General features: G+C 44.0%; 1 protein-coding gene across 1 annotated transcript in view; it reads left to right on the forward strand.

Moving 5' to 3' along the window:
• The window catches only part of tmtopsb (teleost multiple tissue opsin b), a 29,251-nt gene extending 14,947 nt beyond the window's left edge, over nt 1–14,304 (forward strand). The window contains exons 3-4 of the mRNA XM_069159747.1: nt 4,195–4,428; nt 11,548–14,304. Coding sequence (XP_069015848.1) covers nt 4,195–4,428; nt 11,548–11,856 — 543 coding nt within the window. The 3' untranslated portion in view covers nt 11,857–14,304. The remainder of the gene's footprint in view (nt 1–4,194; nt 4,429–11,547) is intronic.
• The last annotated feature ends 12,068 nt before the right edge of the window (nt 14,305–26,372 follow it).

The raw sequence follows: 26,372 nt of genomic DNA on the forward strand, positions 1-26,372 counted from the left end.
CAGCAAAAATGTTCAAAGTCTGTAACCAAAACCGACAAAACTGATTTTCCTGGCGATCTCGCTCTCACACCTCACCTCCTCCTGTTAAGTTGTACTTATAATAAGTGATGTACTTGATAAGGAAAGGGAAAGGAAATCAAGATTTTGGAGGACGTGTTGCATCACTCAAACTTCTTATCTGCTTCCTCTGCTTTAAGGTGAAGACTTAACATGCAGGGTGCACGGCGGGCCTCCTCCTCTGTACACGATTGTGCAAATTTTGTTTTATTTGTCCTTCAGGGCCTTCTGTACAATGATCAGTCATATCGTAGACTTTTTGCATAGTCATGTCTTAACATTGATGCACGGACGACTTGTTTAATTTTGTCTTGTTTGGGACGAATGGCCGGGAGGAAGGAATGGAACATTTGACCTGTGGTACATCGGGACAAACACTTTTAACTTTGGAGAACTGTTTCAAAGTAAAACAAACTCAAATAATTAAGGTTTAACATGGCATGAAATGACAGTTTGAACCATACTTAAAGATATTTAGATATATATAGAAAAGATGTCTCATTAGCTTGAAGACTGGAAGAGGAGGGGGAGGGGGGCAGCTCTTTCCAAGGGTAACAAAATCGATGTAAGGTCATTATTTAAAAGTTATGTCTTGTTTAGTTAATTCCTACAAAAGAGCACAAAGTTGTGTGTCAAGTCAGGTTTTTACCAGACCAGATTGTTGCCAGTCTTTATGCTAATAATTTTGTGCCGTCTTTATGGCTTTCGTTCATCACACAGACACAAGATTGGTGTTAACTTTACTGAAAACTTGAACAAAATGTGGAATTATTCTTCTACTGGACCAGATTGTTGCCTGTTCTGACCCTTTGCTCTTATTCTCATGTGTTCTTTGGCTCCCTGACGTGGAGCATCGCGGACGTTTGGCGACATGACGGAGCACGTCCCGGATCATGTGACCTCGTCTGCTCCATTACTGACCTGACGCCGTCACATTTGTCGTAACATATTGCAGCGTTTTCCCCGCACACTCCTCGCCGTCAAAAGCGACTCCGCGCGGCCGGGAGGCCTGAAATATTCGTAAAACATCCAGCTGACACGGCAGCTGTCACCTGGATTGAGAGGCTGCCATTTTGCGCGGCGCAACACGAAACGGATGATTGAGTTCGCCAAATCATTGTTTAAAGGGTGACAGCTCTGAGATTGACAGATTGCAGAGAAGCTGGCTGGGTAAACGTTGAGCTGCGCCGCGCTTCGGCGCCTCTCTTCAGCTGTGTTCGGTCTTAAACACTTGTACATTTATGTCCGGTGTTTATGTCTACTCAAAAAAACAATCATATAAAACTTTAATCAGGGCTTTCTCTGGTTTTCTGGAGAGCTCATAGGTGACTAAAAACTTCGCATTTTCTCATAATTTTGGGCTATTGACGTAATAACCCATAACACACTTGGATATCGGAGCTTCCACGAGGTTTCTGCTCACAACAACATTAAACAAGAAGTTTTATATATATATATATATATTCTTTACAGCACGTGTAACCATCAGTGTGAACACTCAACGGGCATTTGGTATCTCAAAAGCGACAAGTTTACAAGTTCACCTTTGGTTCGCTGTAATTTTACATACTACTCTTTGCTTGTAAAATTAGCAGTCATGCATAAGTAAAATTGTACTTGATACTGGTAGCGTGTCGGAGCAGCCAGTCGCTTTATTCCCTTATGAGACAGTTGGCAGCATTAGCGCTGTTTACATCTCGTCTTAGAACTGTTAAGTCCAAAAAAAAAAAAAATCAACTTGAATAAAACTGCGTCTGCACAGCTCGAGTCCTCCTCAATTTTTTTTTACTTTGAAATGATATTGCTTTATTTATGAATATTTAGGCCTTTTTTCTGATTGCAATATTTATGCTGGCATGGGAGCGTCTGATTGTGCAACTTTGAAATGTCAGTTCATCCTCTGCAGCTCCCGGCGTTGAAAATCCTCATAGATTCAGTGCAGCTGTTTTCTCCCGGGAGCTGTGCACAGATTAATTGATCTGTCGTATGTGTCTCCGGCTGTCAGTCAGATGTTCGGTCGTGCTCGAGTTCAATAAACGAGCGCCTACTGAATCTGACTGTTTCATAATGCAGGTTTCGGTTAGAGCAGAGAAGGAGCAGCGGGGATTCAAAGCTGGTGGCATGGCTCATGCTCGGAGGCTCCTCTCAGGTGATGGTGGGGGGGTGGCAAGCGCTTACGTAGCAGGTGTTACTGCTCCGGATAAACTGTAACAACCGGAAAACTGTAACACACGGCTGAACCGAAACAGAAGCCCAATTACGTCTTGACACAGCTGCTCGTTTCGGAATTGAGTTACAAGACGGTACGAGTGCGTCCTGTTCCTCAACGTTCCCCACAAAGCTCATGACATCCTTTTTCCGTTTCGTTGATGGTTTAGAGAACGTAGATTCAGGAACACACGGAGGTCCTCCTGTCTTTGTTTGAGCTTCGCCGCAGATTCTTAGATCAGGTCTAAAAACACACAAAAAAGACCAGCGTGAGAAAAATGAGTCGGAGACTTGTGCTGGAAGATAAAAGTACAAGTTTTCCTCCATTTTCCTGACGTATGTACTTCGATTGTCCGACATCGCTAAAAATTGGAGCAGCGGGATTTTTTTTTTTTTTTTTTTTGTGTCTCGCCGTTTTCGATGCTGATTCTCTACACAGGAAGGTCCCTTTTGGTTGGATCGGGTCATTTTCTGGCCGATTTTGCGTTCGCCTGATTCCCGGCGCAGGTCACCACCAGTGCAAACCCTCCCCTGCACACACTCCCCCATCACATACGGGGTGGAAGTCTTCACGGGTCTAGACAAAAATTATACTCTGACTAATCGGATTGGTTATGGTCTTGCTTTTCTGCCTAACTCATTACTGTCCGGAAAAGGTTTGTTCAGCCACTCTGAAGGGCGGACCAAAGGTCAATGACGCTTTGGTTTTTGGTCTTGATTTTGGTCAAAGGCTGCTCGTTTCAAAGTCAACCTGAGGATGCAGCAAAACTTCTGAATGAAGAGAGACCCTAAAACATTTTTGTAGTCGCAGCTTACTGACTTTGAGTTGTGTGTTAATTTTTTTTTAATTTTTTTTTTATACACTTTATTAATCCCCGAGGGGAAATTTCTTCACTACAGCAGGGGGGCTCTCAGGGGGGAGCTGCTGCAGCAGGCTGCCACTAGCGCGGCGCCAGGTAACCTGACCTGAGGTGCATGTTTTTGGATGATGGGAGGAAGCCGGAGAACCCGGAGAGAACCCACGCAAGCACAGGGAGAACATGCAAACTCCGCACAGAAAGGCCCAGGACCGATTCGAACCCGGAACCTTTTTGCTGTGAGGTGACAGTGCTAACCACTGCACCACCATGCTGCCCGAATTTTTAATTTTTTTTAATTTTGTAATTTGCCTATTACAGACTAATTTTTGAACATTTGCCTAAACTAAAGAGTCGTCTGCTGGTTTTTTTATGTACGTGCGACATGTTCAGTCGTGGTGCCCAATGGAAAACAAGGCTTCGCCCCAAAAGTCCATTTACAGTCCCGTGGATTCACGTGGACTCGAGTTTCAACTTATTTCAATTATAACAGCTTTACTTGTTGGAGCAGGAGGTGGAAACATTGAATGAATTATTTTCCTTTCCATGACTACTGTCACTCTGCTGCACTACAATTATTATTATATTGCTGCTCTTTCCCACCGCGGCTGCAGGTTCTTTGATTAGGGTAATTGAAAGTGCATCATACTGCTGCTGGCGTTTGTTTTTCCTGTCTCAGTCAGGCTCTCTTCAGGACAACCTTCATTTTTAGATCCGGTCCATTATGTCCTGTGGGCTTATCGGGTCGGGTCTAGCTGTGCTCGAATCCCCCCCGCTGATAGGCTCTCTCTTTTTTGAAAATGAATGACAGCATGTCGGGTTCGGGGAAGGCTTTCTGTTTGAGGTCACGTCCTATAGGGGCGTCACGGGTGCTGCGGTGGTTTCCCATTAGTCAGGCTGCCACAGACATTTAGATTAAAACCTCCGTGGGGAAAGACTAAAGTAATGTTTATGATTTCTGGTAAAAACTTCCACAAGCTGCTGAAATGGCACGAACATTTCATACCGGACAGTTTTTTTTGTTTTGTTTGTTTGATGCATCCATAAAGTTATATTTTTTTCTCCGTGTCAGGTCCGCAGCGTGAGCTCGGTGGTGACCCGCCGCAGGGAGCAGCGTGTGCTGGTGATGGTCATCACCATGGTGATGTGCTACCTGGTCTGCTGGCTGCCCTACGGAGTGGTGGCTCTGATCTCCACTTTTGGACCCAGTGACCTTTTGACCCCGGAGGCGAGCATCATGCCGTCGCTGCTGGCCAAGTTCTCCACCGTCATCAACCCTTTTATCTACATATTCATGAACAAACAGGTGAGCGTTTCCTCACCGCGTCCGGTCATGTGTGTTAGAGTCCGTCATATAATCGTAAAACATTTTGACCCTCAGAAAAGTAGCCTTCTGTGGACGTTAATATGAATCCATCGCAGTCTGTTATATGTCGCTTACATAGTGTTGATTAAAATTCATAATTTAGTCAAGTTGGTTGTGCTGAAAAAGATTTATAAGATAAGATAAACTTAGACTATTAATCCCGCGGTGGGGAAATTGAGTTGTCACAAGTTTAAGATTACAGGTAGAAAAAAAGATAAGTACACAGAAAGAAAAAAAATACAAACATGCATGCAATAAAGAAAGAATGTATATTATTATATTATACAATATAGTATAAATGTACAGAAAAATGTAATATGGTATAAAATACAAATGTATGAGGTATATATATATATATATATATATACACATTAATAAGTAGGAACAATATTCTATTAAATATGATATAACACATAATATATATACAAGTATACCCGACATCCAACTCTAATTCTTACAATCTTTGTTTTATACCAAAAACATTCATAAAAACCAGGGGAAGATACTCTCAGGGCTCTAAGGGTTAAGTAAAAAAAAAAAGCACCGAACAAAACCTTCATATTGCAGCTTCTCACTCAACGTTGCCGACTGTTCAATGCGTCTGCTCGTTAAAACGAACAGTGCCAGCAGCAGATTATATCAGCTGCAGATAATTACCCATAATGCCATAAACTACTCATCCAAAAGCCAAAACGAAAGATGAATAATTCCTGTTTAATGTGCTCGATGTAAGCCAGCGTTTCTACTGGGATGAAAAAAGGATGAGGGAGAGAAAGAAACACGCCTGTACCAACACGAATAACTCTGTTCAAAAACTGGTCTCGTGTTGAATTTAATTTAGTATTCAATAGATGCAAGGATTTGACAAAGTGCCACTGTATCACAGTTCCCAACAATCTGTTGTCATGTTTTTATTGTATATTTATGGTAATACGTCACAATAACGGCCCTATTTAGCATTTATGAATATTCCACTAATAGTTTATAGCACACTGATAAACTGTGTGCTAATTGTTAATTCATGTATTTGTCAAAAACCGTATCTTCCAAATGAAGGCTGCTGTACTAACAGATGAAACACACAAATATGATCATATAAAATATGTCTTTATAATATAAGAAGATGCATACTGTAGTTTCATTAATTCTTAAATGTCCTTAAATCTGCTATAATAGTTTGCTTAGAAATGCCAAATATGGAGCAGGTAAAGTAAAGTATTATCTTTTTGGGGAATAAAATCGACTTTGTGTACACTAACTATACACTTTAAACCTTAACAAAGCAGTGAAATAACTTTCTCGTGGAATAAAAGTATAAAGTAGCACAAAGTGGAAAATACTAAAGTAAAGTATTTGAGTAAATGTAAATAAACACCTCTTATCTCTGCTGTGTGACACGGGCCAGTTATTGAAGATAAAAGAAAGAGATGTGACATTATTATAATGGTGTCAAAGCCGTAACAACATCAACACACACACACACACACACACACACATATATACACACCGTCGGTGCAATTACGATACACATCACTGACATTCAAGGACACGGCGCAGGAGAAAAGAAAGAGGGAAATAATCTGGTTTCTGTGTTCGTAATTGACAGCAGAGCAAACTTCAAAATGCTTCTTGCAAAGTTTTGACGTCAATAAATCACCGAAGCAGTCATTAGTAGATTTGTATAATTACCGTAAACATAAATCCGAGCAGCTCCACGTTGCTTTGGACATTTTGACATGCAGGAACTATTAATGGGAAAACATAGCTTATCCAGTTCTACCTTTCTTATTTTTTTTACCTGCACAGATGATGCCAGTTGACTTCTCATCGGTCTTTAACATTTACGAAGTGTCCAAAAATCCACTTTTGCTAGTTTAACGGCAGATAATCTGATTATCTGTGTTTGGTTCAAGAGGGGTTGGTTGTACTTGGTCTCTTGATTCATCAGAGGCGTGTAACGTGAAACAAACCAATAAGAGTGTCATCATTCCCTTTGATCGCTATTGGAACGACCCGCTCGTGTGCAAATTGAGCAAACTGACGGACACGATAATAATCCTTAACATCTCTTTTATGGTTGATCTTTTGCACGTTTGGCTCAGACGATAATGCAGTTTGCCTCCTACTCATAAGGTTGGCGGTTTGATCCCTCTCGTCCCAAAGTGTTCTTAAGGCAAGACCACTGAACCCTCCCAAGTCGCTGCCGATGGCGGGCGAGCTCCTCGTATATCTGCCGTCGCTGCGTGAATGTGTGTGCGAGCAGGTGAACGGGAGGCAAACCGTAAAGCGCCGTGAGACCGCTCAGGTGATGAAGTGCCAGTGAAACGCTGCACCGCTGACTTAAGACCAGCTATTTTTGTTGGTCAATCGCTCTCAGCTGCCTCAAGACAGCGACGCATCTGACCGCTCCTCATTTTGTAAGGCCGACGGGTGCTCAGACGGGTGCCAGTACGTTTAAACACTTGCGTCGCGCTTGCCGCCGCATTGTGCCGGGTGCAAGATAGATTCCAAAGAGTTATAAACTCTTATTCTTGCTCCCAAATACGGTCACTGCCCGGCGTCCAAACCGCTCGGGACTAGCAAAGATGGATACCGGCCAAAAGCCGAACTGACGGCTTCATAACGGCCGTTCACGAAGCAACGGGTGACGTCACTGCCGGTTACCGCTTGGTCCGGTGTATCAGAGTGCTTTGTTTGTGCTACTCTTTCATTATACGGCAGTTTTCCAAAGGGTTCAGATGTCCTGCATTGAATTGTCTTGAGTCGCGACCCCCTAAACTCAGCAGAGTTATTGCCATTTAACACTTATCCATATCAGGGATAGAAACGCGGCAAACGGGGAGCAGAAAAGGAAAGAAAAAGAGGAGAAGCAGTGACGAGCGGGAAAGTATTTGAAGAGTAAATCAATCATGGAGGTATAAAAGAGCAGAGAGGGAGAGTGAAGAAGTGAGAATCAATGGAAACACGGCAGCAGGAAGGGGACGTAAAGAGGAGGGGGAAGGCAGCAGGTAAAGGCAAACAAAGAACAAAAGGCTGACGAAAACTGGGAAAGCCGGTCGGGATCGGCAGCGAAGGGAAAAAAAAAAATGTCGTCAAAGTTGGAAACGAAAGTGAGACACGAAGATGAAAAGACGGGCGCTGGGAAGAGAAAGGTAAAAGACCAAAAGTTATTTTTAATCTCCAAAAGGTAACATGGCTTTGATTTTGATTAGCATGTGATGTTACTATCAGCGAACGACACACTGAGGCAGTGACCTTTCGTTACACACACACACACACACACACACACACACACACACACACACACACACACACACACTCTTTTTATCTGCCTTCCGTCTCCTTTTATCTGCTGCCACACTCCTGTCTGTAGCTCCGGTTCTCAGGTTGTCACTTTTTGAGCTCGGGAGACATTTAACTTTCTTTGATGGCTGACTTGTTACGACGGCGCTCCGTCTGCTCGCGGCGAAGTAACGTTTTTCCGTGTGTGTGTGTGTGTGTGTGTGTGTGTGTGTGTGTGTGTGTGATGATTAAGCTACTGACTGAACTTTCAGGGCCGCCGATAAAACGTATTGGAGGCCGCACTGTGTGGCGCTTTCAGTCTTCAGTTCCTCCCAGCCCATAACTATGGCAGCAGTGTGTTGAGGCGAGTTGAAGACTTCAAGCGCTGCGCAGATTCACGACCCGGATCCCGGCTGTCGTCAGAGCGAACGACGACGAAGGATGTTTACGTTGTGAATTTACTTTTTTTTTTTACCCCGTGTTCGCTGGTTCACATGATCTTTTGTCAGGTCCCTTGCACTTGAGAGTTTGAGCAGCTTTCTGAAATTTCAGCAAACTTGCATCAGCTAACATCTGAATATTTGACGCACCAAAGTAACTAAAAGTCTGATTTTTAGTATTTGTACTTATATACTTCCATTTTATGCCATTTTAAAGTACATTTGAGAGGCAGATATTGTACTTTTTTACCCCACATTTACATGAAATACAAATCGCATAAATTATGTTGTATTATAGTATCATAGATTAAGATATAGCAATAATTACCGCACCTCTCTGAGCTGCAAACTTCAAGCGATCTAGTTTATTGTGGTCAGGAAACCGTCGGTGTTTTGCTGAAAAAGGTCAGAAAAAGGTATTATTTTCAGTTTGAGAATAATCCGACCCCATGTGTAATTTAATACTATTAAGTGTGAAGCCCCTGTGTTACCTCTGATGCACTGCAGCATCTCGCTGCTTCTTCACATCTCGAATGTCATTGATGTTTTCTCATGAATTAATTTGTCTCTGATACACCTGCACCCGGAGGACTCTTTATCAGCTCCTGCAGAGAAGTGATAGAGAAGTGCTTGACACAGTATTCACATGCAAGACCTTCGCCTTTTTATTCTCATATTCTGCATTCTTAGATTTTTATTCTTATTCTTAAAATGTTGGACTCAGAGTGGAGGCAAATAAGACTTGGAACTTTTTCTACAGTAAAAAATAAAGCGGTGAAGCACAAAAACTTTCTTTCAGAATATTTTGGTTGCCGTTTTACTCTGTTGTTGCAACACTTTGTCCGAGTAATCTTACTTATTTACTGCTAATTACACAGCAAGTACGTTTTGACAGAAGCTAATGCCACCTGGACTTTGTTTGTTATCAACATAATAAGAACGCTTTTTTAAAGTTGTTTATTTACCTAAATATAATGTCCCATTTTCTGACAGTATGTAGCACCTAAAGATTGGTTTAACTTTTTTTCTTTACATTTAGGAACTCAAAGCACTTAAAAATTTAAGTAAAGTGAAAAGTCACGGTCTTGGTTTAATGTTTAAAAAGTCCACACAGTTATGCTGCTATATCATATATCTTAATAAAGTACATTTCATGAGAGGATTGTTGGGGAGCAGTTCATTAAAGAATAACCAGATGTTAATGGCTGGTTTATACCGACATCAAATGTATGCATATTAAATAATTTATAATTCATATATAATCTGATGAAGTTGCTTTATCAGATTGCTTTATTTTTAATACCATTTTCTACGCTGTAAAACTGAAAGCTAAATTACATCCTTCTGATCAGTGTTATGGTGCTCCTAAAAATAATTACATAATTACATTTTACGCCTCAGAGAAGTATGTAATTGTGTATCTATCGTGAAACCCTGCCTGCACCACAGGCCTGTCAATCAACCAGACACACCCATAAACACACCGCTTTTCGAGGCCTAGCATCTGATTAATAATGGGATTATTTTCAGATGGACCGACAGCAAACTAATGAGGACTGACTTTACCAAATGACATTGTAAAAACTTGTAGAAAAAATTTATTGACTTTGTATTTCATGAGTTGAAGTTGAATGGGAGTCAATGGAGCTGGAGCCTTTTTGTAGCCAACCCCTAGTGGCCCTTGGTGGCATTGCACTTTAACGTATTGGCCTAATTTGTTTGACCCGGACACTAAATCATCTTTTATACCCAGTTTATGGTCAAAATGATCCTTCACTCCTCCCCAGCTCATCAAAATATGGTCACTTCTGGCTCCAAAAATAAAAATAAAAAAAATAAATAAGATGGTGGCTGCCAACATGCCAGATACGGCAGATATTTCGATATGGCCAATACAAGCCTAATTCAGAGGAGATATTAAAAAGATTCCTACCATATGGCAGTGCTACATGACCAGCATGGTTTTTGTTTGTAAAGGGGAGTTTACTGCACAAAGCCAGAAAAGATACTGTTGAGACTTCACTGTGGAGAAAAATCCTGCAACCAAAACCGACTGTTCATTTGCACAAACTGTCACAGTAGAATCACATGTTTGTTTTGTGTTTGGAGTGACAGGTGAGGATTTGGTCACTCCTCAGACTTAAAATCCCACTCTGTGACTGTTCTCGGCTGTAATCCCTCTTGATGTCAGCGTGTCCTCCTGTTTCTCCGATCCTCTCCATTTTCTCCTTCTCACTTCTCAACCCCCGCCTTCGCTCATCCACAATGTGGGGTTTTTGCTTTCGAAAAGCGACTTCTTTTCCTTTCCCTTCCCTCCCCTCAGGCGCATCTCTCCAGCAGATTAATACATTGGGACTTGAGACACTAGAAGATTCAAGGCAGCGAGCTAATTTTGAGATGTGCATAATTTCCTCGGGGTAACAGAAATTAACTGGCTCATATAAGATGAATTGTCAGCCAACTGCTTCTGTATCTTCGTTAAAAAGCACCACAAACTGGTTTCATTTGTCACACCGATCAGTGGACGTCTTTCTTTTTTAAATTTTGTTTTCAAAGGGTGGAAACATGCTGGAGGAAGCTGCGCACGGTGATGATGTAAGAAGACGCACTGAGGCGTCGTGTTTCGTGCAGCACGCCTGTTTGATCTGCGGCGCCCTGGGGAAATGTAGTAGACTTTAAGTATACGTGTGGAACCGGAGAGTATACTAAGTACACTACGTTTATCCAGGGGATGCCTGCTGGATTCCCAACACGGACGAGAGAAGACGGAGAAACCTTAAAACTGGACGCTTAAAAACAAAGAGTTTAACTGTCCTCTGTTGTCAATGACAGTACTACAAGTATTACTGTATGTTCGGAGTATTTTTGTCACCACAATCACTATTACGTTGTGTAAACGAGTTGTCTCAGATATCATAACATAATTTCTTGTACTGCTTGTACTTCTGCTACTTCATCTGCCAATCATATTAATACTACTACTAACCTACGACTGCAACTATCTTGATCTATTAACCAAGTTACCAATCTACCTACCCAGGTGCTACTATTAATACTACGTTTTCTACTACTGCTTCTGCTACTTCATCTACCAAGTGTACTATTTCTGTTACTACTACTACTAAACTAAGTTACTATTCTACAACTACTACTATTACTGCATCTATTTTTTTTAATACTATTGCTTCGACTACTTCATCTACCAAGCGTACTATTTCTGTTACTACCACCACCACCTCGATACATTAACAATGGCTTTCAATAAACCTATTATTACTATTACAACTACTGCTGTCATGACTACACTGCTCATAATGACTAATTCTGTGTGTTTTAGTTCTACAGGTGTTTCAGGGCGTTTCTCAGCTGCTCCCTCCCCGAGGGAGGCTCCAGCTTGAAGACGGTTTCTCGCGTGACCAAAACTTTGCGCACCGCCCGCCAGGAGAAGGGCCCCCACGTGTCCACTGCCGCCCCGTCCACGCCCCTGCCCACGCCCCTGCCCACGCCCACCTCCGTCCACAGGTCCACGCGGGGGTCCAACCAAGTGACTCCGCCCCCAACTAATCAAGACTGCGCCGCCCCCCAAAGTCCCGATGCCGTCAGCCCCAGACCTAAACTGGTTCTGGTGGCTCACTACAGGGAATAAAAAAAAACCCAGAGACAACGGGAACTGAACGTGCACAGAGAGGAGAAGGAGCAAACGAGCGGGGGGTCTCCAATTAAGGAACAAATCTTCTTGATAGCAGAAAAGAGCGAGCGCAAAGTGAACTCAGCGGGAGTCTTAATTACGATCGTTGAAAAGGGACACGGAAAACGTCTCATCCTGCTTACCCGGAGGTTCCGTGTACAACGCAGAAGGCAGATGTGAAGATTAGGGCTACACGTAGTGCTTTGTGTCAAGGTTACACACTTCTGCCATCAGGATGAATTTGACAAAAATAATCCCATCCCATCCTACGGAAGAGCACAGATGTTGCATTAAAGCCCCCCCTCCCCCCCACAACTCCACCCCGCCTGAAGTTTGCCCAAAAAGGGCCCTCGAGGGATTCATCCCAGATTCCCCACTCGGCAGACTTGTGTCCGTCTGTCAAGACGGCTGTTTCTTTCATACGGCGGGATGATTAATTTTGAGGTTGACGTGGAGAAGCTGATTATAAAACAGAACGCCTGCTCTTTGCAAGAATTCATGAGTACTTCTACAATGTGATTACTCATGCCGGGAGGCAAACTAATGTCAACGGTCTGCATTGGAAAATGGGTACGCTGGTAACACTTTACTTTTTATCCCCTATTTATTCAGCAGTTTTTAGCAGTATGTAAACATTTACTAAGTGGTTTAAAAGTGTCTGTAAGCGGATATAAAGGTCTTTTTTTTTTTGTCTTTATTGATGTAGAACATTTTCAACAGCTAGTTCTGTGCAAAAAAAAACGTGAAATGTTTACGTACTGCTGAAAAATGCGATATGAGGAGGTTGAAAGAGGACCGGTTATGCTGTTCTGTATTTTGTCATGAATGTCATATGAAACTTGGCAAAATTTTCAAACGATGAGATCGGTCTGCTCTGATCACTCGGTTCGAGCTGACGTCGGCTTGTCGTGGATTTCTTGATCTGCTTCGGGCAAAAGCATGCCGCGAAGCAGAGACACGCACATCCAACCAGCTCGGTACCAAAATGAGTTAAGCCTCGGGCTGTCCGACGTGTGCACTACCTCTCCTGCACTGCACAGCGTGTCTGGTGCGGCGCTACAACTGCCAGTCTTAACATTTGAATAAAATGAGTTTCCCTTTAACGACGGCCACCAGTAATGAATGTTTGAGGTCCGACAAGCGAACCAAAAAAGTAGGCACGGGATTTTTTTGTTTTGTTTACCCTCGTTCATAGCGAGACACACAGACACAGTCGAGAGAGTATGATAATATACTGTACTTCGAGTGTACGCTGGGTTTCGGCTATGATTATATAGTGCACATGTGATCACAAATCTTTTTCTTGCCTTTTTGTTTTGGTGGGAACCATGCGGGTCTATTTTCTAGGCGATGCATTGCAGCCTGTGTAGCGGATTTCCCACAAGTACACTTATTAAAAGGGGCATAGGGCAGAAAAAAAGAATTAAGATTAAGAAAAATAGGGATTTTTTTTTTCTTCTTCTCTTAATCAGTCAAAACTACTAAAGTGGAGTCCTTTAATAAATAAAAACAACAATATGAACATTAGCATAATAGGTCTCCTTTAAAGTAAAGTGTTGCTGATGCAATGGATGGGTCTTTTCGGAAGTGTTTTTGGTATGAAACCTTTTCCTGTGTGAATTCAGATGTGTATATTTTTGGAGGTTTTAATGAATGTGGGGTGTATGGCGTCTCAAAGGAGGAATATGTTAGCTACGAGTCAAGAATTAGCATGGAAATAAGCACAATTGCACTTTACGGATGGAGAAGAACGATGGCGAAGAAGACATGAAATTGCATTCATTCTGCTCCATTAATTCAATTATGAAAATGAAAAATTCACATAAATAGGTCAGGCTTTTTGTGTGTATTGATGTATCTTTGTTACATAACTAAATGATGTGCTTTCTTAATTGGAGAAGTCACTCAGGAACATTTTGGAGAAGCACAGTGTTCTTTAGCGGAGGTTTCATAAATTGTTTGTTGATTTTTTTTTTTTTAATGCAATGACATATTTTGTCAGTTTAAGTGTTTAGCTACTGTAGCAGGATTATTCTGCATTTCTTTCCCCAACAATAATTTGGGGTAAGCATTTTTCATGACCCCGTTTCCATGCCTGATATTTGAGGATTTGATACAGAGTATTAAAGATTTGTTGAGCAATTTCATGCAATTTAGAAGTGAGAAGCATTTTATTATGCCTTTATTTACGCTTTTGCGGCATATAGGCTCCCTGTTATCAGTGCTGGGACTGTTACGAAAGCCATTAAAGGGAAATTTCACCTTATTATCTTGTTATCTGTGACGTGTAAATACATTTCACTGTTTTAAGTTGTCAAGGTGTTTCTGAAGCTGCCCCTTCTCTTTGTTTAGTGGAAATGTAGTTTTATGTTGTCTCCTAATGTATTTTACTTTGTTTATGTAACATAAATGAAATCATGTCACAGACAAATATCTCAGTCGTTTTCTATTGACTTCACCCAAAGTGTGAGTATGTGTGTCTTCCCTGAGAAACGGGGAGCTCAGTGTCACTTTCTCTGATTCCCTCTCCTCCATATTCATGTGTTGATTAATCCATGAATTATTAACGCAGGCATTATTACGGGGAGGAAAGTAGATTAACGTTCAGAATTACAGCCTTCGTCTCGGTGAGAAACAAACAGCATGCGGAGCGTTCGAATGGATTATTACAACTGACAGCCCTGAATGCATAATGAGCTGAGGGCTGCAAACTCACACAGGCGAAATAAGGCAAAAAGTCAATAATGGAGTTTGCATAGTGTTTTTCTCAATCCCATCTGTTGAGTGTCAAAGTCCTGCGGGACTGAAACGTGGCTCCATTAACGTTCACAGTCGTGGATTGGAAAGGCCAGAGATGTACTCGACAACTGTTTGTTTCGTGAACGTTGTCGCTTACATAATTGCGTCTGTCCTCTGCGTGTTACTGGAGGACTCCACGAGTGGGTACACGAGAGAAACTGATATAATTAGAACGTGCAGATTTGCCTGATGTAAACCACAAACAGGGCAGCGATCGAGGGGGTCAGTACTTTGCTGATTCTGAGATTCTAAAAGGACAAAACACGGCATCATCCGCCCTCCGTTTTTCCAGCATTTTCCGAAGTGCACGGATGTAATAGTCTCGGACTTGTTTCCACTTAGTCTTGCAGGTCCCTGTCTGTCACAACTTCATACTGCCCCATATAGTGTAAAAAAAAAAAAGAAGTGGATGTAGCTTCCAGGTCTGGAAAATGAGGCTGATGCTGAAGTGCCTTAAGCTGCGATGCCACCGGGTGCCACTAGAGGCTGGCTTCAAAAAAACCTCCAGCTTTGGCGCTCCATCTGAAAATAATCCCGTCATTAATTCGGAAAATATTCCTCAAAAAGCTTTTGAGGTTTTTAGGAGCAATCTGTTTGATTGACAGGCCTGTGGTGCAGTCAAGGTAACAGGTGTCGGTGGGCGGGACGTAGTATCGTCGAGTTTCCAATCAGATCGAGTCAGATCCACCGCTCACTCCTCCCCAGCCCGCCCAAATTTGGTCACGTCCAGCTCCAAACCGCTCCGAACTTGCAAGATGGCGCCGGCTAAAATCCAGGTTATTTTTTAGCAACAAATTCCCTCGATATCAATGTGATGAAGCATCTGTGGGATGTGCTGAAAAAAAACACAAGTCCGATCCATGGAGGCTCCACCTCACAGGACTTAAAGGATCTGCTGCTAATGTCTCGGTAGGCGAGTGGTTTTAATGTTAGCGGCTAATCAGTGTCTCGCACTATTAGACAGGACTTGCATTCAATTTTGAACTCTCAGCCTTGATCAGGTGAGCGGAGAGAGAAAAGAGAAGCATAGAGACACAAGTGACTATCAACTGTTAGTGCGGCCAGTAACTGAGACCAGAAACATGTTGGTTCAGGGCCAAGGAATACTTACTGGACAAAAAAAACAAACAAATCTACAGAACCGAGGAAAGACAACAAACAATAAATGCACCGAGTTGGAGAGAAGAGGAGATCAATGCATAACTAAGAGATGGCTCAAGGTCACTTGCAGAGTCCCAACTATAAGCTTTATCAAAAAGGAAAGTTTTAAGCTTAATTTTTAAAAGCAGAGAGGGTTTCTGCCTCTGACCCACTGAGGGAGCTGCTTCCAATGAGAAACCGCTAAAAGCTCTGCCTCCACTTCTACTTTTGGAAACTAAGAAACACAAACAGGTCTGAAAGGTCTTTAAGATAAGATGAAGCTTTGGCTTTAGAGAGCTTAGCTGTGAAAAGTTACAGCTAAAATCATTTTAAGCTGTTATGTTGAGAGGTAGATTTATGATGAATGTGTGCTTGCGCGTACGTGACTGTCCAGACAAGTGTGTTTCCAGAAGATGTTGGATTATGTTTTATTATATTTTCTCCCTCCACAACCCCGTGTTTCTTTTTCCATCAGTACCCCCTGCTGTGCTACTCCAGAGATGGGTGATGGGGGGTGTCATTGACATGAATGAATACCCTGCAGAAATGGTTCGTGGGATGCACTTGAGAATTACAGCTTTCACACAAAGAACCTCGCAGCATTGAAATATTTAAAAAGATACCCAGCACAAAAAGCAGAATTCACGTAATCAACTCACCCTTTCCAGGCAAACTGGCCTTTTTCACAATGAGCATAATGTTTCGGTGCAGCGCTGCTTTATGCATGTACGAGTCTGACTCTGTCTAGGACGTGAATACGGGGGGAGAGCAAGCCGCGGCTTTATCACTCGCAGAGACACCTATTGCCTAACCAGACAGAGTAGACCCGATTATCGACTCCAGACATCTGCAACTAACTGCAGCGCCCTGTATAATAAATTGTTACTCTGTTGTGATGGAGTGTCAGGACACAGTGCTCACAAATCTTAATCGAATTATACTGAGAGGTTGCCGGGAAGGAATGTAACAAATCGAAGTAGCAAGCATAACGCCGCTCAGCTCCAGCAAGTTATATAATGTTTAGTATTTTAAGTGCAGATCCATCCATGTTTAAGTAATTAATGCTTCAGTTTCTCGCAGCACTGGAAGTCGAGTTTTTTGGGGTTTAAAATTTTAAGGAGACTCTTTCATTCATTGCTGCAATATGTCGAAATAGTTAACTAATCACATGTGATTTTTACAGCAGTGCAAAACATTGCTGCCTGCGTTTTCATTTCTGGGTTAATACACCCAGAAATAATACTACTACTAAAAACAAAAGACTTCCCACTCTGTTGTTTACAGGTCTGTGTTGTTGTGTTTTCGAGGCACAGCCAAGTTTAATTTTGTCGGAAAATGATTTGTCACCCACCCGTGGACCGCGTTCTCGCTTGAGAGATCCGGATGATGAAGCAAAACAGGATGTGATGGCTCAGGGGGAAGGATAATTATCAACATGGCAATGAGAGTTTGCAGTGGCGGTGCTCAGATAGCCTCTATTTTCATTACACTGAAGAGACACTTCACGGTTGGATGCCCTTGGTGTGTTTATTATTGTCAGGTTATGATATTTAACGCATGCCGTCCCCGATTTACCTCAGCCGGTCTCACTCCTGCACACTGCCGGCAGGATGTGCTCACACATGAGGACAGAAAGAAAAAAACAGGGCGAAAGGTCATCGGTGTTTCGTGGAGACACTGGTGCCAAAGCATGCAGTTCAGACCGTACACAAGACAGTGTTGCATGACGCAACCACTGTCTGTTGCTTCAGACACAAGTGAGACCATAAAAATTGGATTTATGAAGCCCCGACTGAGCAGCAGTTTCCCGCCACCGCCCATGCACACTCATCAAATTAACTTTTACAAAGCTCAAAACAAATTAGTGGCCAAATGGAAAATGGGAAATTTTTTTGATAATAAATCTCTCCCGCGAGAGACCTCGTCATATCGAGAATGACGCTGGAATATTTTCCAGACTGAGTGAGCCTCAAGTGTTTTTCTTCTCTTTTCAAAAACTTCAGTCCATTTGGTTCATCAGAGTCTGACTTGGGAATCTAAAAGCAAAAGAGCACTTATTTATTTGTTTGCTTATTGTTCCATTTACCCCAGTTTACCTCCTGGTCAACCACCACACATACATAAGAAATCCCGAGCTGCTATCATCGGGGCGGACTAACCAGCGACCAGTGCAGTGAAGTCAAGAGTTTATTTTGAAATGTGGTTCCAACAATTGTGGTGGTGAGAGAGCGAGATGAAGCGATACAAACAGCTGCAGCAATGCTAACAATCATTTGGGAATTTAAGAGGGACAAGAAAAATTGAAAGAAGGTGGATCTGACTCGACCTGACTGGAAACCCGGCGATACTACTTCCCGCCCACGGATAGCCGTAACCTGTCAGCACCACAGGCCTGTCAATCAAACAGACACGCCCCCAAAAACACATCTTTTTGAGGCTTATTTTCTAACGAATGAGGGATTATTTTCAGATAGACCGCCAGAAAACGAATAAGCAGGAGCGACTTTAGCTAACAACACCGAGGTAACTTGTGCAGAAATTTTATTGACTGAGAATTTTTGGAGAAAAGTTGAATGGGAGTCTATGGAGGCGGAGGCTTTTCAAAGCCAACCTCCAGTGGTACCTGGTGGTATCGCAGCTTAGGGCACTTCCACATTGGCCTCATTTTTCAGAACCGGAAGCTACGTCCACTTTTACATAGTTTATGGGCCAGACCCATATATTCATGCAGTTAATTGGGATCTGTTAATACCAACCAAGATCCCAAACCTGACTATGATGCACCAGTTATCTACATGAAAAAGAACAAAACAAACAAACAATGAAATAGCAGTTTTAAGTCAGTTTGAAGCGAAACGTGGTCAGCAGTTGCGATCAGCAGACTCGTGAGGCATTAAAAATGATAAAGAGGCACGACTGTGATAATGGTGATCATCATGAATTGTCTTAAATGTGATGGACTGGTCTGTCACTCAGAAGCACACCCTGAACTGTTAATGACGCCACAGGGATCACAACAAATGTAGCTAAACATCGCAAACAAATGCGAGAAAAATAAGTTACCGAAGATAAATGAGCTCAATATCAGCGGCCTTTATGTATGCAAGAAAAACATTAAGCAAAGCAGGAACAATAGGAAAACAGCCCCCTTCATTAACAATTGATAGTCTGACGTGTCCTCGGGGCGTCCTTCCTCTGACTCGGTTTTAATTGGACTGAGCGGTATGTCCTCTTGTCAGGTCGCTGCTTCATTTGTAACTGGACCGCAGCCGTTCCTACTGGGAGTCGTAATGGAAAACTATGCACGCATCTCCGCTAAATCACTAAATGCATCCTCGTTTACGGCGTGACAAAGATAGGAGGGAGTTTCAGATTGGTTTTTAGTATCGCTTCACTTTGAGGACAAACGTCCGTGTCGGTTCGAGTGAGCAAAACAGTCTGTGGAGAAGACTGAAGTTTTATCGACCGGATCGTCAGCATTTAGTTTTTTCCTGACTCTTACTGTTGGATGATTACTTCTGTGCTCCTTTATTGATTTTGGTTTTACACGCACAAGTTAATAAATTGTGTGTACAAGAGAGTGAAAAATTATCTTTTGGGGCTTGTGTTTTATTTGTGGGAGGGGAATTTGCCTCTTGTAAATATATAATACATTTTTAATGATGTTTGATTTGGTAGTTTTATAAAATAACTTCAGTCTCGTCAGTGAGTTTTTCTTCCGGGTTCATTTCCTCCTAAGTGAGGCCAGGTGTGGCAGAGCAATCAGGTGCTGATTGTGTGGCAGCTTGGTGGACTTCATCAAGTGAATCATACAGGGGGTTCAAATGAGTTTATGTTTTCTGTTCTTGTTTCTTCTATTTTTTTTTAATATATATCTTGTGTCACAAGCAAAGATGAAAGATAATTAGAATTTTTTTTTTAAAGCAAAAAGTTGTAATGAAGTTGAGGTGTGACTGAATTGAATAGTTGCACTTTGTGGGCGGAGCCATTCCCTGACAGAAATGCGAATGGTACAATCCGAAAAGGTATTTAAGCTGAGGGTCCAGGCAGTGGCAGATTCTTGACTGTGGGAAAGGGGGAGAGTTTTATTCACAGGTTTTCTTTCTTTTTTTGGTCATTTGGTAGGATAAAACGACTGCAAGCGATTCCCTATGGAGGGTTTCCAGACCTGTGTTCACAGTAAATTGGTGCCTGGTTCACACCAGGCTAATGCAAAAGTGCCTAAAAGGGAAAACTGAGCAGCATCTACAGCGCCCTGTGTTTTTCTGGCCCAAAAATACATCCCTGTAAATCAAATGACAGCAAACTGGTCCCAGAAGAACAGTTTTTGAAACTGCTTCCCAAAGACACGAAAAATTTGAAGACTTTATCGTCTCAACTTTGACCACATTTACCATCAATACTGATTTGACATCCACATAAAACATTTAAACCATTAGCCCACAGCACCACCTCTCACTCGGGGATAGAGACCTTCAACTAACAAAAGGACCCTCATTCAACACAGCATTCCCATTAACTCCTGATCAATATAGAGCGGCCCTGGTGAAAACACCACCTGAGACAAGGCAACCATAACACAAAGAGGACACTGATCACACTTTTCACCCCCAATATCTGCTGAGGGGGCAAATCCATCACAAAGCTGCAGTTCAAATTTATGGATTATGTAGAAGGTAGAAAATTGATTTCTCCTCCCTGAGCGCATTAGCTCATGATGGAAAAGTGGGATTATGGGTGCTGAAAATCCGCCAGAAGCAAGTGACAAATGGGGCTATTTATGGTAAACAAATTGTTGTAAAAAAATTAAATTAATACACTTTAGATTTTGTGTCAGTGAATGAGAGGGGGTGGGGGGAGCTGGAAAAAAATCCGAGTAGAGACACAAATGAGGGCATAAACCATTTGCGCTTTAATTATTTCGTAAAATCTTTTTTGCAAAAAGAGACCTGGGAACAAATTAAATTAATTTCAAAATCTATAAGCGGTCGAGAGAATCAATTGAACAGGCATGCAGTAAGCACCATTAAGAGTGTGATTTTAATAGTTTTGTTTAATATTGAATAATCTAAATTCCACATTTATAATGTATATTCTGATTAAATTTACGCCGACGTCAATAGAACAGTTTAAATTACAGTGCGTATATGTTATTATGGCCCCTTTCCCTTCCACCTGCTGGAGCCTGCAGTCAGGGAGGGTCGTTAAGATAATGTGGCGGCACCTGTGTGGGCGACTACCAATTAAACCGACCTGTTACAAGCAGGTTGGCTTCGTTTGTCTCTCTGAGGCGCCACATGTCTTGGATTTGGTTCGTTTGACCCATCTTTCTACCTTTTTAACACTAGCATAAACACTTTCTACTTATCCATGCGGTACACCATTGACTGTATATAAAAGTGGACGTAGCTTCCCGCTCTGAAAAATGAGGCCAACGCGGAGGTGCAATACCACCGAATGCCGCTAGAGGTTGGCTCCAAAAAGCGCCGGTTTTCCATAGACTCCCTTTCAACTTCTCTCGCGAAATTCTCAGTCCAAAAAAGGTTTTCTGTAGATCACTTGTTAAAGTTACTCTTCCAAATTAGTGTTCTGGCCGTCGATCTGAAAATAATCCCGTCATTAATTATAAAATAAGCTTCAAAAAGCTGTATCTTGGGAGGGGCCGTGTCTGTTTGATTGACAGGCCTGACCACTCGAGGCCGTTTACAAACCAACAGACTTTAGGTAAATGTGGCCGCCGGGGCATCTCTTTAGGGGGCGCTCTCGAGCCATTTGGCCGCGCCTACTCGCGACTCCATTAGAATACGAATTTTTTCACTGGGAGACATATGTGTATCCACTTTCATGAGTTTTTGAACATGATAAAGCCTCCAAAAAGGCAATTCACTTTACGCAAGAACAACCAACATCTTTACGAAATACAATCGGGCTTTCGCAACGATGCTCGGTGCTCGGTCCCCAAGATTAAGGGGTGCATAAGGCGGGAGCTAACCGCTACCTTCACTTTATGCTTTTTTACCCCGTATCTCAATTTCTACGGCTACCACCGGATAATCGTGAACATCCCCATGCACACACTTAATCCTCACCCACGATGCCTCCACCAATGCCCCGGGCTGAACCAGGCTCTGGTGGATCAGCGACTGCATGCAGCCCGAATCCACCATCGCCTGGTGTGTACCCCCTGGATCCTTACCGGAACGCGATACGTCGCTCCCGGACCAGGGGAGGATGTTGGATGCCCGGCAACCCGAACCGTCTGTCCCACCTCCATCAATGGACACTCCCTCCGGTAGTGTCCTGGCTGCCCGCACCTCCAACAGTCCTGCCCTGGCGGTTGAAGCCCCTCCTGTAGGGAGAGAAGTGTGCCGGGGCTGGCCGCTACTGAAGAACCAGGGAACCAGGAGGGCTGTTAGTGCCCGTGGCGCTGGGGGGCAGAGAGGGGAGGCAGCAGAGGTGTTTGGGAGGTGTGGAGGAGACAGATGAGGGCGGTGAACTAAACCTGTTGAAGAAACAGTTTAGCTCATTGGACCTCTCTCCAGGTTCCCCCTGGTTGTCTCTCTCTCCCCTTGAACCCAGTAATCTCCTTCATACCGGTCCACACCTCCCCTCACGTTGTTCTGCTGGAGTTTGGCCTCCAGCTTCCTCCCGTAGGAGTCCTTGCACTCTCTCAGCTTCTCCTTCAGGTCGCGCTGCACTCTCCTGAGCTCGTCCCTGTCCCCAGACCTGAAAGCTGCTTTCTTCTGATTAGGTAGGTAGGTATTTACTTTATTAATGCCGAAGGGGACATTTTTTTTCGCTACAGAAGCAATAAGATGATAATAATAGAAAAGCAATAAAATAGCAGTAAAAAATATAAAATGCACAGTGTATACAGTACATTTTATATATATATATATATATATACAAACAAACCAAGAAACACAGTCAACAGTGTTATTGTACTGTGATGGATTTTGCCAGAGGTGAGTTATTGTACAGTCTTATTGCAGTGGGCAGGAATGATCTCCTGTATCTGTCGTTGTGACAGCGGAGCTGGAGGAGTCTTTTAGAGAAAGTGCTCCTCTGTCCCTGCAGCAGGTGGTGAAGAGGGTGGACAGGATTATCCAATATGGACAATAGTTTGTTCAGCGTCCTCCTCTCCACCACCTTTTCCAGGCTGTCCAGTTTGTAGCCGATGATGGAGCCGGCCTTCTGAACCAGTTTGTTAAGTCTGTTGGTGTCAACGGGGATCTCAGGCCTCACTCCGGGCAGCAGCAGTAGGGGCCTACTCAGCGCGATCAGCTGATCACGCGAGTAAACAATAACAGTGCCCCCATCCAGAAACGTGGGAAAATTACGGTCCATTGTCTGACCGTTAACTTAACACACGAGAGAAGAAAAAAAACAACTGCGAAGAGGAGAAAGGCTTAAAAAATACTAATAGCAACACACTCGGGGAGCTGCTGCAACAGGCTGCCGCTAGCGTGACGCCATCTTATCCAAAACACCTTAAAGCACCTTCAGGTCACTGGTGATCCACGGCTTGTTGTTGGGGAAGCAGTGTACAGTCCGGGATGGTACGGTGGTGTGTTCACAGAATTTGATGTATTCTGTGATACAGTCCGTCCTGCTGTTGATGTCCTCCCCATGTGGTCCACACAGCACATCCCAGTCCGTGGACTCAAAGCGTCCTGCAGGGCGTCTTTAGCCTCCTGTGTCCACCTCCTCACAGTCCTGGTGGTCACAGGCTGCCTCTGTACCAGAGGAACATACTTGGGAGTCAGCAGGACCAGGTTGTGGTCTGATCTACCAAGGGGGGGAAGGGCAGTAGCACTGTATGCATCCATGGCATTACCATACAGTAAGTCCAGTGTTTTATTGTTCCAGGTGGGGCAGTTCACATACCGGTGCAAAGTTGGCAGTACTTTATCCAGACTGGTTAAAGCCTCCAGTAACTGCCAAAAATGCACCGGGATGCTTAGTCTGCAGTTTAGACACAGTGGAGTGGATGGTGTCCACTGCTGCCTCTGCATCAGCTGATGGAGGAACGTACACAGCGATAACAATGGCGGACGTGAACTCCCTCGGCAAATAATACGGGCGCATCCCCACGGCTAGAAGTTCAATGTCCGGGCTACAGAAACGTTCCTTCACACACGTGGTCGGGATTGCACCACCTCTCGTTCACATAGACTGCAATCCCTCCACCTTTCTTCTTGCCGCTCCGCACAACGTCTCTGTCCGCCCGAACAGTCCTGAAGCCGGGTACGGCCGCGCTGTGGTCCGGGAAATGTGAGTGCAGCCACGTCTCGGTGAAACACATGATCCGGTACTCTCTCTGGGTCTTTACCAGCACGCCGAGCTCATCCGTCTTATTGGCCAACGACCTCACGTTCCCCATTAAAATCGCCGGTACCGATGGTTTATATCTCCTCCTCTTCGCCTTCAGCTTAGCTCCAGCTCTGCAACCCCGACGTCTTCTCCGAAGTTCGTCAGGGATTTCAAGCCTCACTCCGGGCAGCAGCAGTAGAGGCCTACCCAGCGCGATCAGCTGACCACGAGAGTAAACAATGCCCCCAATCCGTTGTGCGTAGCTCTCCGTTACAACGAAGGAAAAAAGTAGAAGAGCCACCGGAAAAGTTACGGTCCATTGTCTGACCGTCACTTAACACACGTGAAGAGGAAAAAAAAAAAAAAAAAGCAACTCCGAAGAGAGGAGAAGGAAAGAAAAATACTTAAAACAAAACACACTCGGGGGAGCTGCTGTAACAGGCTGCCACTAGCACGGCGCCATCTTGCAGCCTGGTGGTGCTGTGGATGATGACCTCATCCAGGTAGGCGGCCGCATATGCAGCATGCGGACGCAGCACCTGGTCCATGAGGCGTTGGAAAGTGGCCGGGGCACCGAACAACCCAAAGTGAAGTGTGGTGAATTGGTATAATCCAAACGGAGTGGAGAAGGCCGGTTTTTCCTTGGACTCTGGCGAGAGAGGAATCTACCAGTAGCCCTTGGTTAAATCCAGTGTCGTGAAGAAACGTGCAGTGCCCAGCCGGTCCAGGAGTTCGTCGACCCGGGGCATTGGGTACGCATCAAATCGTGACACATCATTCACCCTGCGATAGTCCACACAGAACCATATAGATCCATCCTTCTTGACCACAAGAACAATGGGGCTGCACCCGGCACTGTTGGACTCTTCTAATACCCCCATCCCCAGCATAGCAGCCAATTCCCTCTGAACAATTTTTCTCTTGTGTTCAGGTAGCCTGTAGGGTCGCGACCGCACCGTCACGCCCGGAGACGTCTCAATGTTGTACACTGAGGTTCGTGCGTCCTGGCAGGAGGGAGAACACGTCGGCAAACTGCTTCTGCAACTGGGCCACGTCCGTTCTCTGGGTCCCGGAGAGATGGGCGTCAAAAGGGAGCGAGGCAGGATTGGTGGACTTTGGAACCTCTGGCCCCAGCTCCTCTCTCTCAGATACCGCGGACACCAGAGAAACAGGCTCTGCCTCTCCATATTTTGAGGAGGTTGAGGTGGTAAATCTGTGTAGCTCCACCCCTGTCAGACCGCACCACCTCATAGTCGACGTCCCCTACTCGCCGTGTGACCACAAAGGGACCTTGCCACTTGGCGAGGAGTTTCGAGCTGGAAGAAGGAAGCAATACAAGTACCTTTTTCTCCTGGTGCGAATTGCCTCAGCTTGGCCCCTCTGTTGTACAGCCATTGTTGACGCTCCTGGGCCTGGAGCAAATTCTCACGTGACATCTGACCCAGTGTGTGGAGTTTTGCTCGCAGGTCCATGACGTACTGAATTTCATTTTTCCCGGGGCTCGGACTCTCCTCCCAGTTTTCCTTAAGCAGGTCGAGCACCCCTCGTGGTTTCCTGCCAAACAGCAGTTCAAAGGGGGAAAATCCCGTAGAGGCCTCGCGTGATGCACGTCCGGGAGACGGCTTCGGGGAGGCGGCGCGCCGGAGTGCGAGGGCCCGTACATCACCGCTTGCAGTTTTAATTGTTTTTCCCTCTTGGTCCTGCCATTTTAGACCTCGTCTGCATTAAACCGGCTAAATCTGATAATGCCGTTTAAATGTGTGGAAACAACGTGAAGGTCTTTGATAATGGATCTCTGCACACTTGGAAACACCCCAAACAACAGGAGTTGTTTTTTTTTGACACATGGAAAGTGTAAATACGATGCAGCTTCTCCAAGTCAGATGTCGGAAAAGACTCGGGTCTGCGGGTTTTTTAGAAAGGACACAAAAACCATTTCACAAATCCTCCACAGATAAAAGTAACATCTGAAGAGCGGGGCGGACTTTGATTCTCGGCTGCCGTCGTCGCCTCTTCTGTGTCTCGTACCTGCTTACGTGTGTTCACCTAAAGAACCCGCAGATCACGTGGCTGCTTGATGATGGGTGACAAAAGAAACATCGGCCGTACGTTGTTGGTTTTTTATTTTTCGATGAGTGATTTAATACGTTGTCACTTTGTGAACGCCAAAAACATGAGCGATCTGATCCAGACGCTCTGGAAACTCTTCAAAAAAAGCTTTG

The sequence above is a fragment of the Embiotoca jacksoni genome, unplaced genomic scaffold (genome assembly GCF_022577435.1).
Source record: "Embiotoca jacksoni isolate LCO1_2020_lvr unplaced genomic scaffold, fEmbJac1.0.p SCAF_25, whole genome shotgun sequence".
Lineage (NCBI taxonomy): Eukaryota > Metazoa > Chordata > Actinopteri > Embiotocidae > Embiotoca > Embiotoca jacksoni.